Source organism: Nothobranchius furzeri, chromosome 13, assembly GCF_043380555.1.
Source record: "Nothobranchius furzeri strain GRZ-AD chromosome 13, NfurGRZ-RIMD1, whole genome shotgun sequence".
Lineage (NCBI taxonomy): Eukaryota > Metazoa > Chordata > Actinopteri > Cyprinodontiformes > Nothobranchiidae > Nothobranchius > Nothobranchius furzeri.
In genome coordinates, this window is record NC_091753.1 from 19,021,461 (window position 1) to 19,041,706 (window position 20,246).

Genomic DNA, 20,246 nt, shown 5'->3' on the forward strand with positions numbered 1-20,246 from the left:
GTTTCAATTTTTTCAAGATTTTCACATCATCTTACCTGGTATGCCCCAAAAAACTGTTTTTCTCACAAAAGTGAACGTTGTTAAAGTATTTCAGAATCTATTTCAAGTAGTTTGTTAAAAACATCAAGCACTTTCAAAACCTTGTAAATGCTCCCATGAAGTATTTCAAAGAACCCTGACTGCAGTGCTTGACATCACAGGAGCGCCTCACAACTTTTATTGTTTTGCATTTGAAAGCTGAATATATGAGTGACTGAACAGGCGTAAACATGACCCTGGAGGGTGTCCAAAATGTGGTCAACACTTTCTGTGCAGCCCTCAAGTACAAGGCTTGTTGTCGCAGATGCTTTTTTATAAAGTATGTAAATATTTTTACTGATGTGAGGATAAGCAAGCTAATGAATGGAAATGGGTAAGTAATATACAAAGTATTAGTCTTTTAGTTACGCAGGTTTTTTCTTATTACTACCTGGTAACTGGGACTACAAACCATCAGAACTTTACTAAAAAGCAGATTAGTGAGCATCGTTTATAAAACCTGAAAGGCCTGTTCTTGCTGCTGAGAAGGGACTCACGTTTCTTTCCAGATTTAGAAAATAGAGAACATTCCAACCATCAGATGCAGAGAGTCCGATGCTTTTATTTTTAAATCCTTTCTGTCTCTGATGTAATGAATGTTAGATCGTTTCTCACTCCATTTATATTTTGAGTTTGTTTTTTTAGACATTACCTGTTAAAACCTACAATACTCCAAGCACATGTCCTATACTCACACACAAGTGAAAATTTTACAATAAAAAAATCTTTTTGTGTCCACGTCTAAAAAGGTTTGGAAACCATTGCTGCTAAGGACCAAGGAGCCATACTAGATGCTCTATGGATGAGCATTATTTTTTTTTTAAATCCATTAAAATTGGTGCTCAGAGGTCCTGTATCATTCAAAATTCACTTATTGGACCTGTTGTTATTTCCTCATGAAAAACACCCCAAAGTAGTTTTTGGCTTCATGCATGAATTTTCCCATCTCAGCTGCTTCTTCCCTTCAGCTCTGCAATTGACATATAAAGAAGATAGACAAACCCCGCCCATTTCTGTCTGTGGTGCAGGTTTGATGCCAAATGGGAGGTTCCCACCACCGCCATTTTGACTGTGTCACACGTCTAGTCATGCCCAGACAATCCAAAGATGAGAACAGAGCTGGAGCTGAGGGTGGCGCTGTTACGGTTGGAACAGGGTTGGAGCAAATGAACCAAGAAGCTAAGAAGGAGCTCCGGGGTCCCACCTGCGCAGCTGCCTGTCTTCTGTGTGAGGCTGTCTTGCTGGTAGCTTGTGGAACTATAATATGGACTGTTAAAGTACAAGCAGAGACTCAGACTGCTGCTATTTGAGCCGGTTACCCTGTTCGCTTACGAGAGGTCGTGCTCATCGGTGTGATCGGACATCAGTGGGAGATTAGCTAAGTGTTAACGCAAGCTAACGGTGGTTTTTCGAGCACTTGAACAAGACAAATGCGGTAAAGTGACTCCAAAATCAACGCTAAGAGCAGCGGTGTTTCTGTAATCTCTCTCAGAGAGCTCCACAGGTAAGCAGCACAACTATAACCCGGCACGGAGGCCTGGGGACGCGTAGCACATCTTGCCCTCCTGCATTAGTTTCTGATAGAATGCGGTGAAACTCTGGGATAGATCTACATCACACTGTCACTAAACATTCATGGGCTCACCCATCTTGACTCATGATGGGGAAGGTTTAGCATCCAGGAAACAGCAGAGAATGCAAGTAGAAGCTAACCGTTAGCATTAGCAACTTCAGCACACAGCTGAACTGCTTCAAGCTTGTATTTGTGGAGATTAAACAACAACACTACAAGTTCAGTGGTGGAGTTATGTTATCCAATCCGTGGTGAGATGTCCAAATATCAGGAAAAAAGACACCAAATCCTGTCGTCTGAAGCTCAGCTGTCATGTGGCTCACTTGTGTAACGTCCAGCATTGGTCAGTTTTTAGGTTCAGTTTGACCATTCAACATCTGGTCAAAATGGAGACACGAGACTGCATGTGTTCCCTTTAAATCGGCCTGCCTTCCTCACACCAGCTGGAGCTCAGAGCCTCACTGCGGCTCTGAACAATGATAATGAATTGTCAACAATGATGTTCTCTCCTCAAGGTCCAATCTCCCCTTATCGCAGGGGCGTGTCCAGGGAGTGGCCTGGGGTAGCACATGCCACCCTTGGAATCTGATTGGCCACCCCAGGAGCAACCACACTCATTTACCTTTAAATAGGCTTTTCATTGTCCACAAAAGGCTTGGGGGTAAAACAAAAAAAGCACAACCATTGGTGCCACCCATGCAGAAAGTTGTGCCTCATCTGGGCCACCCCATTTTAAAAGATCTGGACACTCCACTGCCTTATCGTCCTACAGGATTCTTCATGCCTCTTAATAAGGAATACTCACAGCTCAGATTATTTGCTAAATCAAAGAATGATTTCTTAAATTAAATATGAACTTTTAAAACTTATAAGTTTAATAATCATTAACTAAACGTTTGTTTCTTGCTACTTATAATAATTATAATATAATGAATCGGTGCTTGAGTGATCGAAGTTTGAAATGAATGTTATGATTATGATTACGGTGACTGAAATATGTTTCAGCATGTTGATATGACAAGGTCATCACCATTTGCACTCACACAAGGACAAAGTAAAGTTAAGTTAAGCTCATGACACATAGATAGTCCTTTACCCCAGATCAGAGCATCCGGGTGCTTCTGAGTTGTCTTGGTAACCATTCCTCAACTTGTCAACCTCTGGTTGGCTACACAAATTATAACATGAGAACATTAAAACTGGATCACTCTGGTGATTCATCAGTTCTTGAGGAAAAGCTTCAGACTGGCCATCTGAAGCAAAATCCTCTTTAACCATCAAAGCTGTTGACACGTTGTCAAAACATTTTTGCACCTGCAAAACTGATACAGCAACAGTTCCTGCAGAATAAGCTGATATTGTTTAGATTCCTTAAGAGTCCCAGACGTGCTGTTCCATCCATCTGTCGTGACCTGGAGACAACTCTAAGACCGGTTTAGTAGTGCTGCAGCTTCTTCTACGGACCTCCGTGCCTGGAAGTCCGAGGACTTCGACATTCCGGATCTATCACGAGGGTCTTTGAGTGGGTATGTAGACACAACAGATAGCGTCTGATGTGCTTTTGATAACAATAGCTAACACAAACCAAATTCTTTTACATCCAGAACTCAGCTCTCCTAGATACGGAAGTCCTGATAATATCACATTCACGCATAGGTTTCATACATCACATCTAGCTCCATCCATCACAGTAAATGTTAGTTAACTTGTCATGTTTTAATTGTTGGTAAAATAAATTCTTACTTTTATAAACCTGACTCTTTTCTGGATCAAAATGAAGTGTTTACAATCCGCTAATAAATAAACAATCCTACAATCTTCTGATAAACACAGTAAAGACCAAGCAGGGTTGACATTCTATATTTAGATGGAGTATCACAGCTTATTGGTCATAAGTAGAGTTAATATATATATATATATATATATATATATATATATATATATATGTGTGTATATATATATATATATATATATATATATACACACACATATATATATATATATACATATATATATATACACACATATATATATTGAGCTCTTAAAGCACTCAATTTACCAAACCCTACACTTGTACTTCCTGGAAACGGTTCACCGATGTGCACTATCTAAAGTCAGGAAACTTACTAAGAGATTTATTTAAATCAATTAATCCTTTCATGGTTAAGGTTCTGAAATAACTTATATTTGTGTACACTGTGATTATTGTCTGTAAGTCAGCAGCTTGTGGCCTGAGACAAATGTCCATATTGGACAGTACACTTTGTTTGATCCTATTGTTCAGTTTTGGCCTGTAGAGGGAAAGTTCTGGTGAACTTGCACCAAAATGTAGGATGGAGACCTTATTGACCCAAAAGCTCCAGATTCTCTACAGCTTGGTCAAAGAGCTCATAACACAAAGGATACAGTAAAGTACATGTCCTACACACACACACACACACACACACACACACACACACACACACACACACACACACACACACACTGAGACTCCCCTCATTCTACATGCATTTTAAGACTACAGTAATCAGGCTTGTCAGCCCTGAAGCGTCTGCTGTCAGCTCTCTCGCTCTGTTCTCATGTGGCTCCAAAAGTGATGCAGCACCAAGGCATTCTTTAGCTTTGTAACGACTGAATGTAACGCCAGTCACCATCGGGACGTCCCTTCTCCATCTGTAACAATATAGGGAGGACATACTGAAGGGACAGCAATGAATGTGTTCTCCTTCCTCCCAGATCTTTTCCAGCCTGTGGTTTCAGAGAAGCCCGTTTGCCATCATCGCCTTGCTCTTCCTAAGATCTGATAGTATCGCTTTGGCACCGTCACATAGCTCCAGCCAATCAAATTATCCACTCTAACTCCAACGTCCCTAAACGCTCTATTTACCGCCCTGTAAACATTTGACTTCTTCATGTACACTTGTGCCTCAGCTCAGCTTAAATGATCATGTGATCCTGGATCTCTGTCAGTTCATCGAAATATGAGAAAATATGAGTCCTAAAAGGGTCCGGGTATCGGGAGCAGGAGAGGGCCTGGAAAAGCTGCCTCAGAGCCGGGGAGCATAAAGCTGCAAAGTAGGAGAGGAGCAGTCAGAGACGGGTGGGCGGAGGGTCATACGTACACACAGCATGTTTTTCTAAACCCAGCAGAAAGCGTCGCAGATGGGTCCGTAAGCTGTCAGTAAAGCCATTATCTGAGCCGGCATCTGCCTGGCTTGACTTCTATGTACTGTTTAATGCAGTGGAGCAGTCACTTAGTCCCACAGCGCCTGAATGGGAGCAGCATGGTCGTCTCCGCCCAAATAAATGCTGCGCTTGTCTCCTCTGCCTTTTGTTTTGTGTGTTTTCTGAGAGGTGGAGTTAAGAGGGGGGTTGATGTGTCACAGGCTCAATTTATCCTTACTATTAACCTGACCCCCCCCCCCCCCCCCCCCCCCCCCCCCTCCAGAATACTGGCCTGTATGTTAGGACCAGGGTGTAAATAACATGCATATGGGCAGTCAATTCCCCCCGGTCCCAGAATCAGGCCCACATGCACTGAAGCTCAGCTCGTACTGTCCCACGTCTCAGTGGACATATTTAAGCCTTTGTGTCCCCATCCGAGACCCCCCCCCCCCCCCCCCCCCCCCCGCCTCCCAGAAATTAGTCAGTGCTGAAGTCTTTCCAATGCACTGTTTGGGCTAAATCCTCTCCTCTGCTTTCACCTCCTCTGGGATGGCGCTGCTTGATGGGAGCCATTTTTTGGGGGCTTCCTTGGCTCTGGTGAGGTTGTTTTGGCTCTGAGCCTTTAGCGCTATGTGCCTCTCAGGGCTTCAGTTTGGTTAAATTAAACAGTTTTCTTTTCTCCTCCAACCCCCTCTGAGTGGGGGGGGGGGGGGGAGAGAGAGAGCAGGGTGAACCCTCACTTGACTTGCTAAGAGGTTCCAACCTTCACTGCTGCACTTTAAATCAGAGAACTTCTGCTTAGAACATGCACATAAAGACAAAATACACACATTCAACTGGCATCACTCAAAGTCCCGTCACGTCCTGTTGAAGGGTAGAGGGAAGTGGTTACCTGTCATTTGTAGCTAAATGTGTTTCTAACCTTGTTTCCTGGGCAGCGCTGGGGGAGAGTTGACCCCCCGTGACCCAATGACCCTGCATGTGTTCTCTGTTTTTAATGAACCCCCCCCCCCAAAAAAATAACTAACAGTCCGTACTCCTATAATCCAGATTTGAGGTTTTCTTCAGCTGATTTAAACAGTGGGTTTTTTTTTCCTTTTCAAGCTAACAAACATCTCTTTAAAAAGAGTTGATAAGTTATCTTTCACTGAATTAATTGTGAGTATTTGAATGTAAACAAGAATCCAAGTAAAGCCAGGGTCTCACGGGGCTGCGGCAGTTTTTACAAATACTAAATGTCAGCGAGGGTCTTATGTCCTTTTAGAGCCTTGCAGGGCTTCTGTTTATCAGTTTAGTTTCTGCAGGTCTGAAAGTGTTAAAAACATCAAGCAGCTATGGGTGACAACCAAATGATTTTGGCTTTTAGAGCTGATACTAATTATTGTACAGTTCTGACCTGCCAATAGGAGGACTCTAATTGATCTCATCAGACCCGTCTCCACCATCGTTATCGCTAGTTTTCATGCTATGTTGACATCTTAGCTTTTGTGTACTACCTATACTTTAGAGTACTACAACCAGGACAAAAAACATCAAAGAGGTGTACTCATAACATGCATTAGCTCAACTGCTAAACACATAAATACAGTCTCAACAGAATATGACTTTTTTAGACATTTATTACATTATGTATTTGACATTTTTTCTACTTAAAATACACCAGTATGGAAGAGGATTAGGGCCACTGAAAAGAAAAGTAAGGAAAAAAAGAAAAGAAAAGAAAAGAAAAGAACAGAAAAGAAAAGAAAAAAGAAGAAAAGAAAAGAACAGAAAAGAAAAGAAAAAAGAAAAGAACAGACAAGAAAAGAAAAGAAAAGAAAAGAAAAGCAAAGAAAAAAGAAATAAAGAAAAGAACAGAAAAGAAAACTAAAGAAAAGAAAAGAAAAAAGAAGAAAAGAAAAAAGTAGTAAAGAAAAGTAAAGTAAAGTAAAGAAAAGAAAAGAAAAGTGAAGTAAAGTAAAGAAAAGAACAGAAAAAAGAAGAAAAGAAAAAAGAAGAAAAGAAAAAAGAAGAAAAGACAAGAAAAGAAAAGAAGAAAAGAAAAGAAAAAAGAAGAAAAGAAAAGAAAAGAGAAAAGAAGAAAAAGGAAGATAAGAAAAGAAAAGAAAAGAAAAGAAAAAAGAAGAAAAGAAGAGAAAAGAAAAAAGAAGAAAAGAACAGAAAAGAAAAGAAAAGAAAAGAAAAGAGAAAAGAAGAAAAGAAAAGAAAAGAAAAAAGAAGAAAAGAAAAGAGAAAAGAAAAGAGAAAAGAAAAGAACAGAACAGAAAGAGGACTGTGACTTTAAACTGAAAATTCTGACTAATAATTCTGAGAAAAAGTCAGAATTCTCTTTCTTTTCATTTTTTTCTTGTCAGAGGTGCTAATCCTCTTCCGTACACCATTAAAAATGTCACCCATAACTATTCAATTGCAGCTGAATCTTTGCTGTTGAATTTGTTTGGATGACATATTTGCTGGTGTATTTTAAGTGAAAAAACTCAAATACATAAACATTCATTTCAATGTCTAAAACCGTCATATATGTATTTCTTCCACATGTTTCTGTCGGAACCTCGGGGTAAACTCTGGGAGGGGAAGCTGACTGGAGCTTTTACGGCCCTTAAAGCAGTGTGATCGGTGATTATTTCATTTTGCTTCCATTCTGCCTCACCAGCAACTCCTCTAATGTCCTAATGCCGGTTGTTTTGGACGTCTGCTGATGTCATTTCTTACTGAGTTCAAACCAATCAGCGTGAGTGAACCAAAACTTCCACTGCTCCTCCAACAGGCTGTTCCGTCTCCGAAAATGGTCTGGCAAACGGCTCATTTGGTGGGCCTGGTGAAATGGAGGCACCCACATGCAGGGTGACCGTGGAAGCACGCCTAGAGATGAACCTGATGTACAATAAGGGAGGGAAAGGGCTACAGGAACACTGATGGGACACACTTAAGTAGAAAAAAAACACAACAACAGGATGAGGGGAGAAATTCCTTAAAGGACCATTTTATTACAGGTGGACCCAGGCGTCGTATTTTACCTGCCACCACCGCCTTCCCTCCCAGAAACGCAGCTGAACAACCATGATTAACGGGTCGATTTTATCTGGTGCTTTTTGGTGAATTCCCCCACTGTGAGATAAATAAAGTCTATTCTATTCTATTTTGTGACGATTCTGATGCTTTTAGAACAAAAAGAGGACCTGTGACTAAACAGCAATGTGCCTGGCAGCATTCCTACCATAAAGCCGTGAGAAAGTGATCATCTATGAGACAGCGTTTGGACAATAAGAGTCATTAATTTCATGAGATCAGATTTCATGGGATGGTAAATATTAAAAGCAGAGTATTAATTATAATTCAGTCCATACAGTTTAGTGCATTCTAAGAGGCGTTGGTGTGCAGTCTGCTTTGCACACGAGAGCCAACAGAAGAAATATGCCCGCATGAGAACAGTATAGACTCACATTTAAAGCCTCCTCCTCGATGCCCCACAGAGGACATTAGGCTAATTAGTTAACAAAGCTCAAAAGGAAAGTCAGGCTTCATCAGTTGGGTGATTGACAGCTGCATGTCCCCCATCAGCTGCTGCGTTTGCTGCCCTCTCCCTGGCCTCTGCAAACTTTGACTCTCCAGCCTGACCCCAGTGAAATCACACGAACACCAGCTAAAAACAATCCAGGCAGGCAGATATTAGGGAGGAAAACACACACTTTGACTTGGTTTCTTCATTTCTCAGCAAAACTCACACAAACACTCTTAAAAAACCGACCCCCCCCCCCCCCCCGACCCCTATCCACCCCCTAGCTGCTGAGCCTATAGTGCATACTTGCAGCAGATAAATAGGGGCCTTATTCTAAAGCCAGCCATTCTACTTGACCTTCGCTGAGCCTTTTTACTCTTTCACTCCCTTCAAACCGTCTTTGGGGCTCTCGGCTCAATGTGTCGAGTCGTCACGGGGGAAGGCTCGTCAAGAGGGAATGCCCCCAAGTACCCTCTTGCCCCTTCCTCCTCATACATGCACTTTCATGCACGCAAACCCTGAGAGCCCCACCCCAACAAAAATCACTCAGACTTCAAAGTTGGTGTGCATTAATTAATTACCCTTTGAATTGATATCAGAGGGTCACTATAAGAGTGTGAAAGCAAAGAGAGGCTTTAATGAAGCATAGAGCAGCCATTCATTGGCAGATAACTATGTTTTCATGCTCGGATAGTCATCGTGCATGGGCTTGTTCGAAAGAGAGCCACGAGAGAATGAGGAGCGCAGGATGAGGGGAGATGGAGAGAGCCCCAGGGTAGAGGAGAGTGATTTGGTGCTCGCCACTTGGCCCCTGTGGCCCCCTGTGCCCCCGTGCCCAGAGACTCACTGAGTGACACATTCATGCACTCAATGGACAGACAGAGCCCTCTTCACGAGACACTTGGCTCAGTCCGTAATAGCCAATAGCTATTATAAGATCCATCAAGAGCCACTTGGCTCAGTCTTTGTTGGGTTTGAAGAGACAAAAACAGCAACTTTCAACATAAAACAGCTGTCATGTTCAATATCCTGTAATAGGCTGACAACTCTATCAATTACACAAACGTTTGCTACGAAAAATAGGAAAAATGGTCAATTAACGGTTTAATCCAATGTGACACATTTTATGTCTTTTTAACTGTGCCAACCCAAGAGCGGGAAACACGACTCAGAGGAAAGACCTAGATGTTTGTTGACTTGCTCTGTAGACTGAATAATGGTTTCAGCTTTAACGCTCATTAGAGATTCACTGTCTAAGATCGATTTACATTTAGGGATTGGTATCATATGAAATATCATCAGATAAGTTTGTTTAAACACTCGGGTCCACGGCCTCTGAAACTGAAAGACTGTTTTTACCATTTTCTTCTGAATTGTACATTTTTTTCAAAGCACGACATCCACTTGACTATGAAAATTATTTATATGTCCTTTTGTGATTTTTTTTCTTTTTGAGCTAATAAAGTAAAAGAAATTATCACAATCTACTTTGTTATTAATTAGAAATAACAAGAAGCGGCAACACTTTACAATAAGGCACGCACAATTGTGCTTCGTTACTAGGGAACGACTTAGGGGGTAATGAGTAATGAAACAGGGAAGAATAGGTAGTTAACCAGTAGTTACTGGTGAAAATGCTCATCAGTCTTGTTTCATGGTCTAACAGGTAGTTACTGGTAAACACCCAGCAGTCTTTTTCAGAGACTAATAGGTAGTTATCTATTTGTGCTTTGTTACTAGGAAACGACTTAAAGGGTACTGAGTAATGAAGCAGGGAAGAATAGGTAGTTTTGAGTGTTTTTACATGTTGATTTCAAAGTTAATAAATGTAAACGTTAATTTTTGTGTACTTTTCTGATTATTTAAAAAAGTACCCTAAACAGTGAACATTTTGTCAGTGATTGATTTGAGCCAGGTAACACTGTGACCTGCAGGATTAATATTACCACACACAAGATGAAAGAAAATGATGTGTGAATAAGCTCAATGCATTCATGGTAAATGGCCATGTAACAACATATAAATAATGGTTAAGTATTGAGTAAGTACAGATTAGTTCCTCAGTAGGTACTTGGGAGGAGGCTTCACTTTCCATCATCTCGAGACGGACGGATGCTGACGATGGATGACAAAGTGACAGACGAGTACAATCAAGATGAAACAGGGATGTTGCAAATTATCTGCATCCTTCATGAAGTTTACAAACGAGAGTCCACAGGAACCACATTCATCTGGGATTCGTTCCTTATTGCGTTCATAGATAACTACCTATTAGTCCCTGAAAAAGACTGTTGGGTGTTTACCAGTAAGTATTGGCTAACTACCTGTTAGACCATGAAACAAGAATGATGAGCATTTTCACCAGTAACTACTGGTTAACTACCTATTCTTCCCTGCTTCATTACTCATTACCCCTAAGTCGTTCCCTAGTAACGAAGCACAATTGTGCGTACCTTATTGTAAAGTGTTACCCACGCTTTTGGTTTGAAGCATTGTTCTCTTTTGAAGGAAAACCCCTCTCCTCATTTGGAAAGTCAGCAAAGTAGAGAAATCTCTTTCCATGTTTATAAGATTCATCATGGTTCAGCCACTGCTCCTCTGGCTCGTGTGGTCCTGTGGTGTTCATCGAGTGTCATCACTCCTATCCTGCATCTGTTAAGCCTAATTTGTAGTTCTCCGTCAGCTCAGCGAGGGAGGGACGCACACACATTGACCGAGACGTTTTGCTCGCAGACTTCTCCGTCAGCTGGGGAGTGTTGCGAAGCAATTCCCCTCCAGGACAACAGAGGGCGCAGCGCAATTCTGAAGTATCCTGCCACCATTACAGTCACGAGTCAAGTCCAAGATAGTATACCTACTATTGTGTTTACATTGTTTTAATGTATTTCAGAGACTTTTAAACACGAACAAATTCGTCCCCCGTCCACCTCTTCATGCGATCGGCACCTCTAAACCCACGTTTCTCGTCATTTCCATCCACGAATAAAAGGCTTGCTGCTTCAGTCACGGGTGAATAAATGTTCATATTTTCAGACTTTTCCCACAATGCCTTCTTCAATCTGTTCCATGTCTGCCGCTAAATATCGTTTTATTTTTTAAGGGGGCAAAGACGGTGTTGTTGACAAATTTACAGGAAGCGACGTCTAGACCAATCACAAGCTTGTGGTTTCCGTCTCTCTCGACAGATAGTTAAAAGTTGTTGCATGACTCCGTCACCCTCTGCGAGCCCGTCCGAGAGCTCTTGCACCGGCGCATAATGGCATTGTGTGTCCCTGCACTGATATAGGCTTTAGTTGTTTCTCTGCTCCAACACACCTGATTCAATTGATCAAATACTCTGCAGAAGTCTTCTAATCACCCATCAAGCTGGTTCCTGGTTGGTAGGTATTGTGGCACCAATCCATGCTTTGCCTCCTTGCAGACTGACGTCCCTCACCAAGTGGCACCAAGTGGCAGAGGAAGCTAAGTTTCTCATTCAGTGGCTTTATTTACACAAACAAAGTCCTGCTCTGTTGCTGTGACAAACCCAGCTAAGTCTTTACGGGTCTTTCATGTATTGTCTTCTCACGGTCTCCTTTTGTTCCACGGCTTTTGGCCCAGGCTGTGGATACAATGAGCCCGGCAGAATGGAGGCAGATTGAAGGAATGTGCCTCAATAAACCTAATTATGACATGATGACTGCGCTCACCGTGGCAGGGGGGTATTTCAAAGATCCTGGGTTTATTCAATTAGCTCTTTCCAGGATCCTCTTTCAGCAAAATAAAGTTATCCCTTTGACTGTTTGCATTGCGGAGTGGAATTTGTGTGCATGCATGTGACTGTGTGTGTACAGACAGTCGGGCTAAACGGCCCTTAACAAGGCTCCTCTGTATTATCTGGCTAATTTCACCTCAGTGAGCTCAAACTCCAAAGATACACTGTAAAAGGCAGCAGGATGGAGTCTGTTCGAATCAGTGGTAATTACCCTGATGTTAGTGCTCTGGTAGAGTTAAAAAGACACAAATGGCTGTTGACTAATAAATAAAAGAACTAACTTGAATCATTTCTTTTACTGTCAAATTTTTTACATCTGCAAGATCATGTTAAAGATCTTCTCTGGTACAGAGAGGACACAAATGTGGAGGTAAAATTAAGTGTTTTAAATGTGTCATATTTTTACTACAACCTCAAAGGTCGATTCTAATCTTTAACATAAACATATCAGGCTGTTTTTATTCCCAGTGTACGCCTCAGTTACAACCGTTCAGAATTGAACGATCTAAACTGAATCTAAGAACTTTTTACAACTTGAGAGCATGAATCAAAAGTGCCTTAACAGAACATCTAAACCTTTTAGGAAGGTGTCGGGTCACATTCTGTGAATCTTGATTAAATTCTTATACCTGAAACTTAAAAATATATATATAAAAACGTATAAAAAATATTAAAGGGTTCTTTAAAATCTAAGGGAAAAAATATTTATAAAAAGATTTAAAACATAACAAAAAAATAAAATAATATTGGAAAGATGCATAGGTTACTGACGAACCCAAGAACAAAGAAAACTGGGACTTTAAATTTCCATGCTGCTTCAAGCATCTTTAAAAGGGGTAAAGCAACACCTTTCTAAATTATTTTACACCCATTTATGCAAATATTCTTCATAATTTTTGTCCTAAATTTTGAATTATGATGTTCTAGCCAGAAAAGTACAGAAGTTAGCTCAGCTGCTAATTTCTGCTGCAAATAAACAGAGCTGTAAGTAAAAGGACATTTGTTGAGACAGTCCTGTTCTCAGCCTGTTCATAACGTATTCACAACCTGCTCTCAACCCGTTCATAACCTGTTTATAACACTTTCACAACCTGTTCATAATCTGTTCATAACCTGTTCATAACCTATTCTCTACCTGTTTATAACACTTTCACAACCTGTTCATAATATGTTCATAATCTGTTCATAACCTGTGCACAACCTGACTCAACCTGTTCATAACCTCTTCATAACATGTTCACAACCTGTTCATAACACGTTCACAACCTGTTCATGACCGGTTCACAACCTGTTCATAACCTGTTCATAACCTATTCTCAACCTGTTCACAACCTGCTCTCAACCTGTTCATAACCTGTTTATAACTTCTACATAACCTGTTCATAACCTGTTCACAACCTGTTCATAACATGTTCATAACATGTTCTCAACCTGTTCATAACTTGTTCACAACCTGTTGATAACCTGTTCACCACCTGTTCGTAACGTGATCATAACCTGATTATAACTTGTCCACAACCTGTTCATAACCTGTTCACAACCTATTCATAACCTGTTCAAAACTTGTTCGTAACCTGTTCACAGCCTGCTTTTAAAGTGTTAATAACCTGTTCATAATATGTTCACAATCTGTTCATATCCTGTTGATAAATTGTTCATAACTTGTTCATAACCTGTTCATAACCTTTTAACAACCTGTTCACAACTTGTTCATAACCTGTTCACAACCTGTTCATAACCTTTTAACAACCTGTTCACAACTTGTTCATAACCTGTTCACAACCTGTTCACAGCCTGTTTTTAACGTGTTAACAACCTGTTCCTGTTCACAACTTGTTCATAACCTGCTCATAACCTTTTTCAGAGCCTGTTTTTAAAGTGTTAATAACCTGTTCATAACATGTTCACAACCTGTTCATAATCTGTTCACAATCTGTTCATAACCTGTTCATAATCTGTTCACAACCTGTTCATTACCTGTTCATAATCTGTTCACAATCTGTTCATAACCTGTTCATAACTTGTGCATAACCTGTTCATAATGTGGTCACAACCTGTTCATAACCTGTTCATAACCTGTTCACAACCTGTTCACAACCTGTTCACAATCTGTTCACAACCTGTTCATAACCTGTTCAAAATTTGTGCATAACCTGTTCACAACCTGTTCATAATCTGTTCACAATCTGTTCATAACCTGTTCATAACTTGTGCATAACCTGTTCACAACCTGTTCATAACCTGTTCATAATGTGGTCACAACCTGTTCATAAGTAGCTGTCGATAACAGGGGAGCTGTCCCCTCATTATCAGTGAGTCAAGCAGGATACTATAAAACTAATGTTGCATCTTTAAAATAAGAAACATCTGGTGACTTGAAAGTGTGTATATGAAGCACTTTAATAAAAACTATATTTTCTTTTTATGAAGCATTTATATTAAGAACTTTATTACTTAAAAAGGCTGGGTTTTAAAATTTACAATTATTTATAGATGTGCTATAAACACATTAATATGTTAAGTTTTGTAATTTGACAGAATGCCTGAAATGTTGTAGCTTATACTTTTCTACTGAACATATTTGAATTTGTCCTAAAATGAGGTTTGAGCCAAACACTGAGAAGTGGCTATCAACAGGTGATTCTGAGTGTAAATCTTATTTGTTTCATTTACTGAGGATGTTGGGGTTGCGTTTCTAAAGAAAACAGCTCCTAACCAACGAGTCAAAAAGGTCTTGAACTAAACTAATAATAAACAATCATAAATAAATATTCTAAACTTTTGGATGTTTGTGGAGCTGCTTTCAGAGGTGCTGTGCGCTGCAGGCGGATAGCAAACACAGAGAGGGGCGGTGTTGCTCTCAGATGAAAGTTGGATGAAATAAAAGAGTCAATTTAATCTGCTTGAAGAGATTTAGGAGTTGGAGAGGAGGAGCGCTAAGGTAGGGGGGCGCAGAGGGAAGAGAAGGGTGGCCCCGGCCCAGGACCCCATTGTGAAGCTGCGCTCGGGGCCAGTCTAGGCTTCTCCGGGGAGAACATTGACCCCCATTCACCAAAAATACCCTATAATGCACTCCCATAGTCATTAAAACGAGACATGGCACAATATCCACACCATTTAGAGGAGTTATTAATGATGAAGGGGCAAGGCCGGCCTCATCACACAACCAGGACCTAAAGAGAAGTTGGCAGCTTTCAGTTCAAAGTTTTCTGACATGCAGAGAAAAAAAAGTTAATTTGCTTCATGAAAGATTGGCTTCTAGAATTAAAACTAAGAAAAATGCATAAATTTAAACTGTTTCTTCTTGCTTCCTCATGTTGTCAGAAGCCTGAATGTGTTTGTCTGCATAAAACACACCAGATCTGCATAGTGGTCGTTCGGTGAGGCTCCAACTGTAAACTAATAGATTAAAAATGACCAGCTGTCCCCATATTTGGCTAAATAATGTTGAAAATATATATTTATAATAAAATCTATAATATTCAAATATAAATGGTGGTTTTAAACTAACTATTAAGCTGACATTGAATCTCTAACTCTTATCAAATACAAAAATCACCAAACTGACTGAGGAGGAGATGCCTCTGCTTGGGTCGTTCCTTAAAGCGCGTGAGAACACACACCACTGATGAATGACCCCGTTCACGCGCTGAGATGTTCTCTTTTATGGTAAATTCCATTTGCATGTTAGCTAAAATAAAGTTTAAATGATCACTATTATATATTTTTTACATTTGCATTTAACTTTATTTCTTGTCATATTAAACTTGCTTTAAGTTTGGAGTTTCATAAATAAAAGTAAGTAACTGTAAGTATCCCTGCCTGCTTGTTATGAGGAGTTATGGGACTAACTTTGCGCCGGGCCGGGCCCCCATGCCCCGCCGCTCCGCGCCGCGCCGGAGCTTATCTGCATAATTCACCCTTCTTCTGCTGAAACTTTCCTTTCTCCTTCCATTTCTCAGGCTGAATTTTAAACAGCTCGCCTCCTTCTGGAGCCAAAAGCTGTTTCCAAGCCGGCCTTTTGTCCGCGCGCAGCCCGAGCGTGAGCCCCAAATAGACTCGCGCTCCTTTTGTCTCCCAAGTTCATCCGCGAGCTTCCCGTTGTGCGCGCGAGCAGCGTCTTTGTGCGGAGATGGAAACCGTTGAACAAATGTTTGATCAACTCATCTGGGGGACATTTTGTCTCCTCAAACTCCGTCTTTATGTGTCCTCCTCCCCTACCGAATGGGCCGGCGCGCGCAGGCGGACGCGGGTTAAATGCTCACGTGAAAAGTGGAAACTGTTGTAAAAAAAAGACTCTGTTCAACTAATGTGGGCAGTTTTCATCCTTTCCTGATACTTTCATGAGTAAAAACTATTTTTAAAAGTCAAAATGTCATTAAGAGCGCCTCGTTGATCATCCACGCCTTTTCCCAGAAAAATATCTGTAAATTCGTGAAGTTTATTAAACTCAAAATATAAAAGGATTATCGTTTCTTTTTTATGTATTTATTTATTTTTATTTATTTATTTATTTATTTATTTATTTATTTATGCTAAAAGTATTAAAATGTAAATGAAAACTTGCAGGATTTAGGCTGTATGAAACGTTCTGGGAAAATAAATCAACATTTATCTAAACACCTCATTGGGCCTAACGTGGCTGCTGAAATGAGTCCGGCTGTAATTAGACATATGGAGGAAAACTGGAACATTCAGACAGATTTTAGCAAAAAAAATGATTTAGTTTTAATCAAAGTTTTATGTTTTATTTCTTCTGAAAACAATAGAGTTGAAGAAATGACTGAGATGGTTTGTTTGTCATGTAAAAACCGATTAATAATAAAACAATTTAAACAACCAGACGCAGTGAGATTTATGTTAAATCATTCGTTGGCTTTTATTGCCGTAAAACTTATAAATGCAGAGTTACTGTAAAGGCCATTTACGCATTGAAACCACACACACACACACACACACACACACACACACACACACACACTTTTCCCGCACAACCATCACCTGCTGTTTGATTTACGGTCTGCTCTCATGGGAAAGCTTTAGGGGTCGATAAAGAACTCCTGACAGGATGGCACTCTCTCTCCTCCCACAGCACACACACCAGCTATCCCATAATAACTTATAAATGTTACGACCAACTTAAAAGCAGAATAATTCCTCCGAGATAAATGAACCGCTCAGCAACACAGAAGTTAAAAGACACGTTTTTCACTCACATCTGTCTCCCAGAATTCCCTCGATGCTGTGTTTGGTCCTGCGATCGTTTTCATCCTGCTCCTTCTTCTCCATCTCATCTTCATCCTCCTCTTCCTCGCCTTTCCCCCCGAATTTACTCCTCATGATGCGACTGATGGAGCTCACTGAGATGATTTAAAACCACATTTAAACACGCTTTTAGACACGAACGAATTATTAAAAGGAAAAAAATCTCATATTAAACTTTTCATGTAGGAGTTAAAAACGCCCATAAAAGTGCGTCCACTCCTCCCTCCGCTGCTGTACCTGAAGGAACGGTGTTGCGGTCACATACTCCATCCTTCAGTAATTTATCCCGAATCTCCCAGCTAAACATACCCGGGGTTTCCCGCTTGTACTCTTCTATTCTCCTCTCAACGTCCGGAGATGCTCCCTGCTTCAAAAGTCCAAAAGCAAACGCACAGTTTGCGTCAAACGCAAAGGGACTCCTCTCCATCAACAGGTTGGTTCTACTGAGTCCGGTTACCTTGGGTTTGCTGCCTCCGATGGCCCCGGGTCTGATGGAGCCCGTCTCCTGGTACCGGCACAGGATCTTGGACACGCAGCCGTGGGAGACCCGAAGCTGACGGGAGATGACGCAGGGCCGGATCCCGTGGTGCGCCATCTCCACGATCTTATGTCGGATGTGGTTGGGTAGAGGTCTGCCGTTGATGAAGACTCCGCCGAGCTGGTTGACTCGGCCTTGGCCCAACGGGGTGGACACTAATAATAATAATAATAATAATAATAATAATAATAAATGGGCAGGAATAGACAACAAAAAGTCGCAAGAAGAACTTGAGGAAGGACCTTACTGAGTATTTTATGGGGAAATATGTGAAAATATTTTTTTCAATGTTGGATTAAGTGAAAACAAACATGTGTAAAGTTGTTAAAAATTGAAAAACAGAAAATAAAACACCAACAGTAAGTTGGTCTTTAGTAAAGTATTGTGAAACCAGATTCAAAAGCCTGACTTGGCGGAAGATCGGGTCCGAGAAAAGCCTCAGACCCCGGAGCAGGAGCCCAGGTTCGGTCAGAGGTTTACCTTCCAGAGGGAAGCCGCTGCGGGGGTAGTTCTGGGCTAGCGTGGGTCGCATCATCCTGGGTGCTGACCCCGCCAACGCAGTCATCCCTCCACCCCCCCACGGACGGCGGAAACCTCCTCGTTCACCGGGAGACCGGGCTGTAAAGTCGTGAGGTTCTCTAGAAGTTATACTCTCAATTCGGCTCCTGCTGCCCGGGCACCGTGCCGGGACCGCCGCGGGTCTTTGACCGTGGCGCTAGACGGCGTTGGCGTGGCAGGGTTGCGGGTTTCTGTTGCACCGGAGAGCCGCCGGTGTGGGTTGTTGACACCGGTAACAAAGTGAGAGGCGACCGTGAAAAGTAGCGGAGCTTTTCTCTGCTTGCGTCTGCGCTCCCGCTCTGTGATTGGTCGCGCGGAGGCTCGCGGCACGCAATGGGGCGTGCTGATTGGCCGAGGCAAAGAACTTCCGTCCAATAAGAAACGCGCTGATAGTTTTCCTCTAACAGTCTCTCCACGTACCAGCGGAGAAAACCAGGCAGCTGCTGGAAAATAGAGATAAAAGTGAAGTTGGAGTAATTCATTAAGTCCCATAAATGTGTTTTAGTCTGAATTTTTAAGCCAATCGCTGTAAATAAATATTATTTTCTCATGAATTTTGTTTCCAGCTCATTATTCTGATAAACGGTCACTTACAACATTAAAAATAGGAACCACAAGTTTCCTCACAAAACGTTTCCCAATTATAATCGGTGTTAATGAAACACTAAAACACTCGCTTGTGTTTCTCTGCCCTGCGGCTACATTATAAATCTTGACTTCAAGCCACAAACAGTCGCTTATGTCTGGTGCCAGCTCTTCTTCTGGTCACATCTCTGGAGCAGTTACCGCACATTCCCGACATAATTCCGTTTCCAGCTGAACACATCTGAGAATGAAAGCTTTGTCAGGAACAGACGTTTCACGCTGGAGGAACTGGACGTATGGGGAGCGGCCTCCTCTGTCCGGAACATCATCTCCAAAACACGTGCGTGACCTCCAAGTTGTTTCCACCCCGCGGCCTCGTACACCAGCACGGAGTGTACACCTCCACAAAGTTACTTCGGGGGGGCTAAAGCCAGCCTAGTGATGCGCGCGCGCACACACACACTTTTGATTTCTCTGCCCTCTGACGTCACAGCAGGTATTTTTCTGCTACTGCACGTAACTCTTGGACATCAACAAAGCTAAAAAAAATCAGTTTAAAGTTATGTCTGCATTAAAACCAACATTTGGGCTTCATTTGTTTCCTTTTATAAATATAAATTAGTTCAGATGCATGTTTTGTAACTTTATAATATCTGATGGTGCCACCTTGAAAAAGAGTTGTTAAATAATTTCAAAGTAAAAGCAGATGGGTTTATTTTCATCTTGACTGAGCTGAAGTTAACTTGTCAGATGTGTGAATTTTATTAAAGTGCATTTGTTTAAATTTTTACGAACTTGTGGGCATCATTTAGACCAAACGTCTCCATGAGTTTCTGATTCGGGTTGCATACTGAGAAGATGCAGAGGGTCATGCATGTGCTGTTCACCTGTCCAGGTGTAGCCTCCTGAAGAAGAGATCATTGATGAGAACAAAGTGGTTGAAGATCAGACCAAAGAACAGAAATCAGTTAGGACATCCCTAAACATGCGAGCTAACTGGATTAGTACATTCCTCCAAAGCTTTTGGAATATCTGCAAATGTGTGTGTGTGTGTGTGTGTGTGTGTGTGTGTGTGTGTGTGTGTGTGTGTGTGTGTGTGTGTGTGTGTGTGTGTGTGTGTGTGTGTGTGTGTGTGTGTGTGTGTGTGTGTGTGTGTGTGTGTGTGTGTGTGTGTGCTGTTCATATAAATATTGTATGCTTTACTCTATCATTCATTCATTGCTCATTCATT

At 41.4% G+C, this 20,246-nt stretch overlaps 1 protein-coding gene across 5 annotated transcripts in view; it reads right to left on the bottom strand.

Annotated features, from left to right (window-relative positions):
• Nucleotides 1-18,656, bottom strand: part of pax3b (paired box 3b) — a 42,901-nt gene extending 24,245 nt beyond the window's left edge. For 2 of the 5 annotated variants that reach the window (XM_054742963.2, XM_054742965.2), the window contains exons 1-4: nt 18,353-18,656; nt 17,792-18,027; nt 17,572-17,701; nt 17,286-17,429 (exon numbers count right to left, since the gene is read on the bottom strand). In XM_054742963.2, the coding sequence (XP_054598938.1) occupies nt 17,286-17,429; nt 17,572-17,701; nt 17,792-18,027; nt 18,353-18,437 (595 nt within the window). In that variant the 5' untranslated portion in view covers nt 18,438-18,656. Of the gene's footprint in view, nt 1-2,747; nt 2,820-17,285; nt 17,430-17,571; nt 17,702-17,791; nt 18,028-18,352 lie in introns of all 5 variants that reach the window. The other 3 variants (XM_054742967.2, XM_054742964.2, XM_054742966.2) reach the window with 3 other exon arrangements.
• Nucleotides 18,657-20,246: the final 1,590 nt, after the last annotated feature.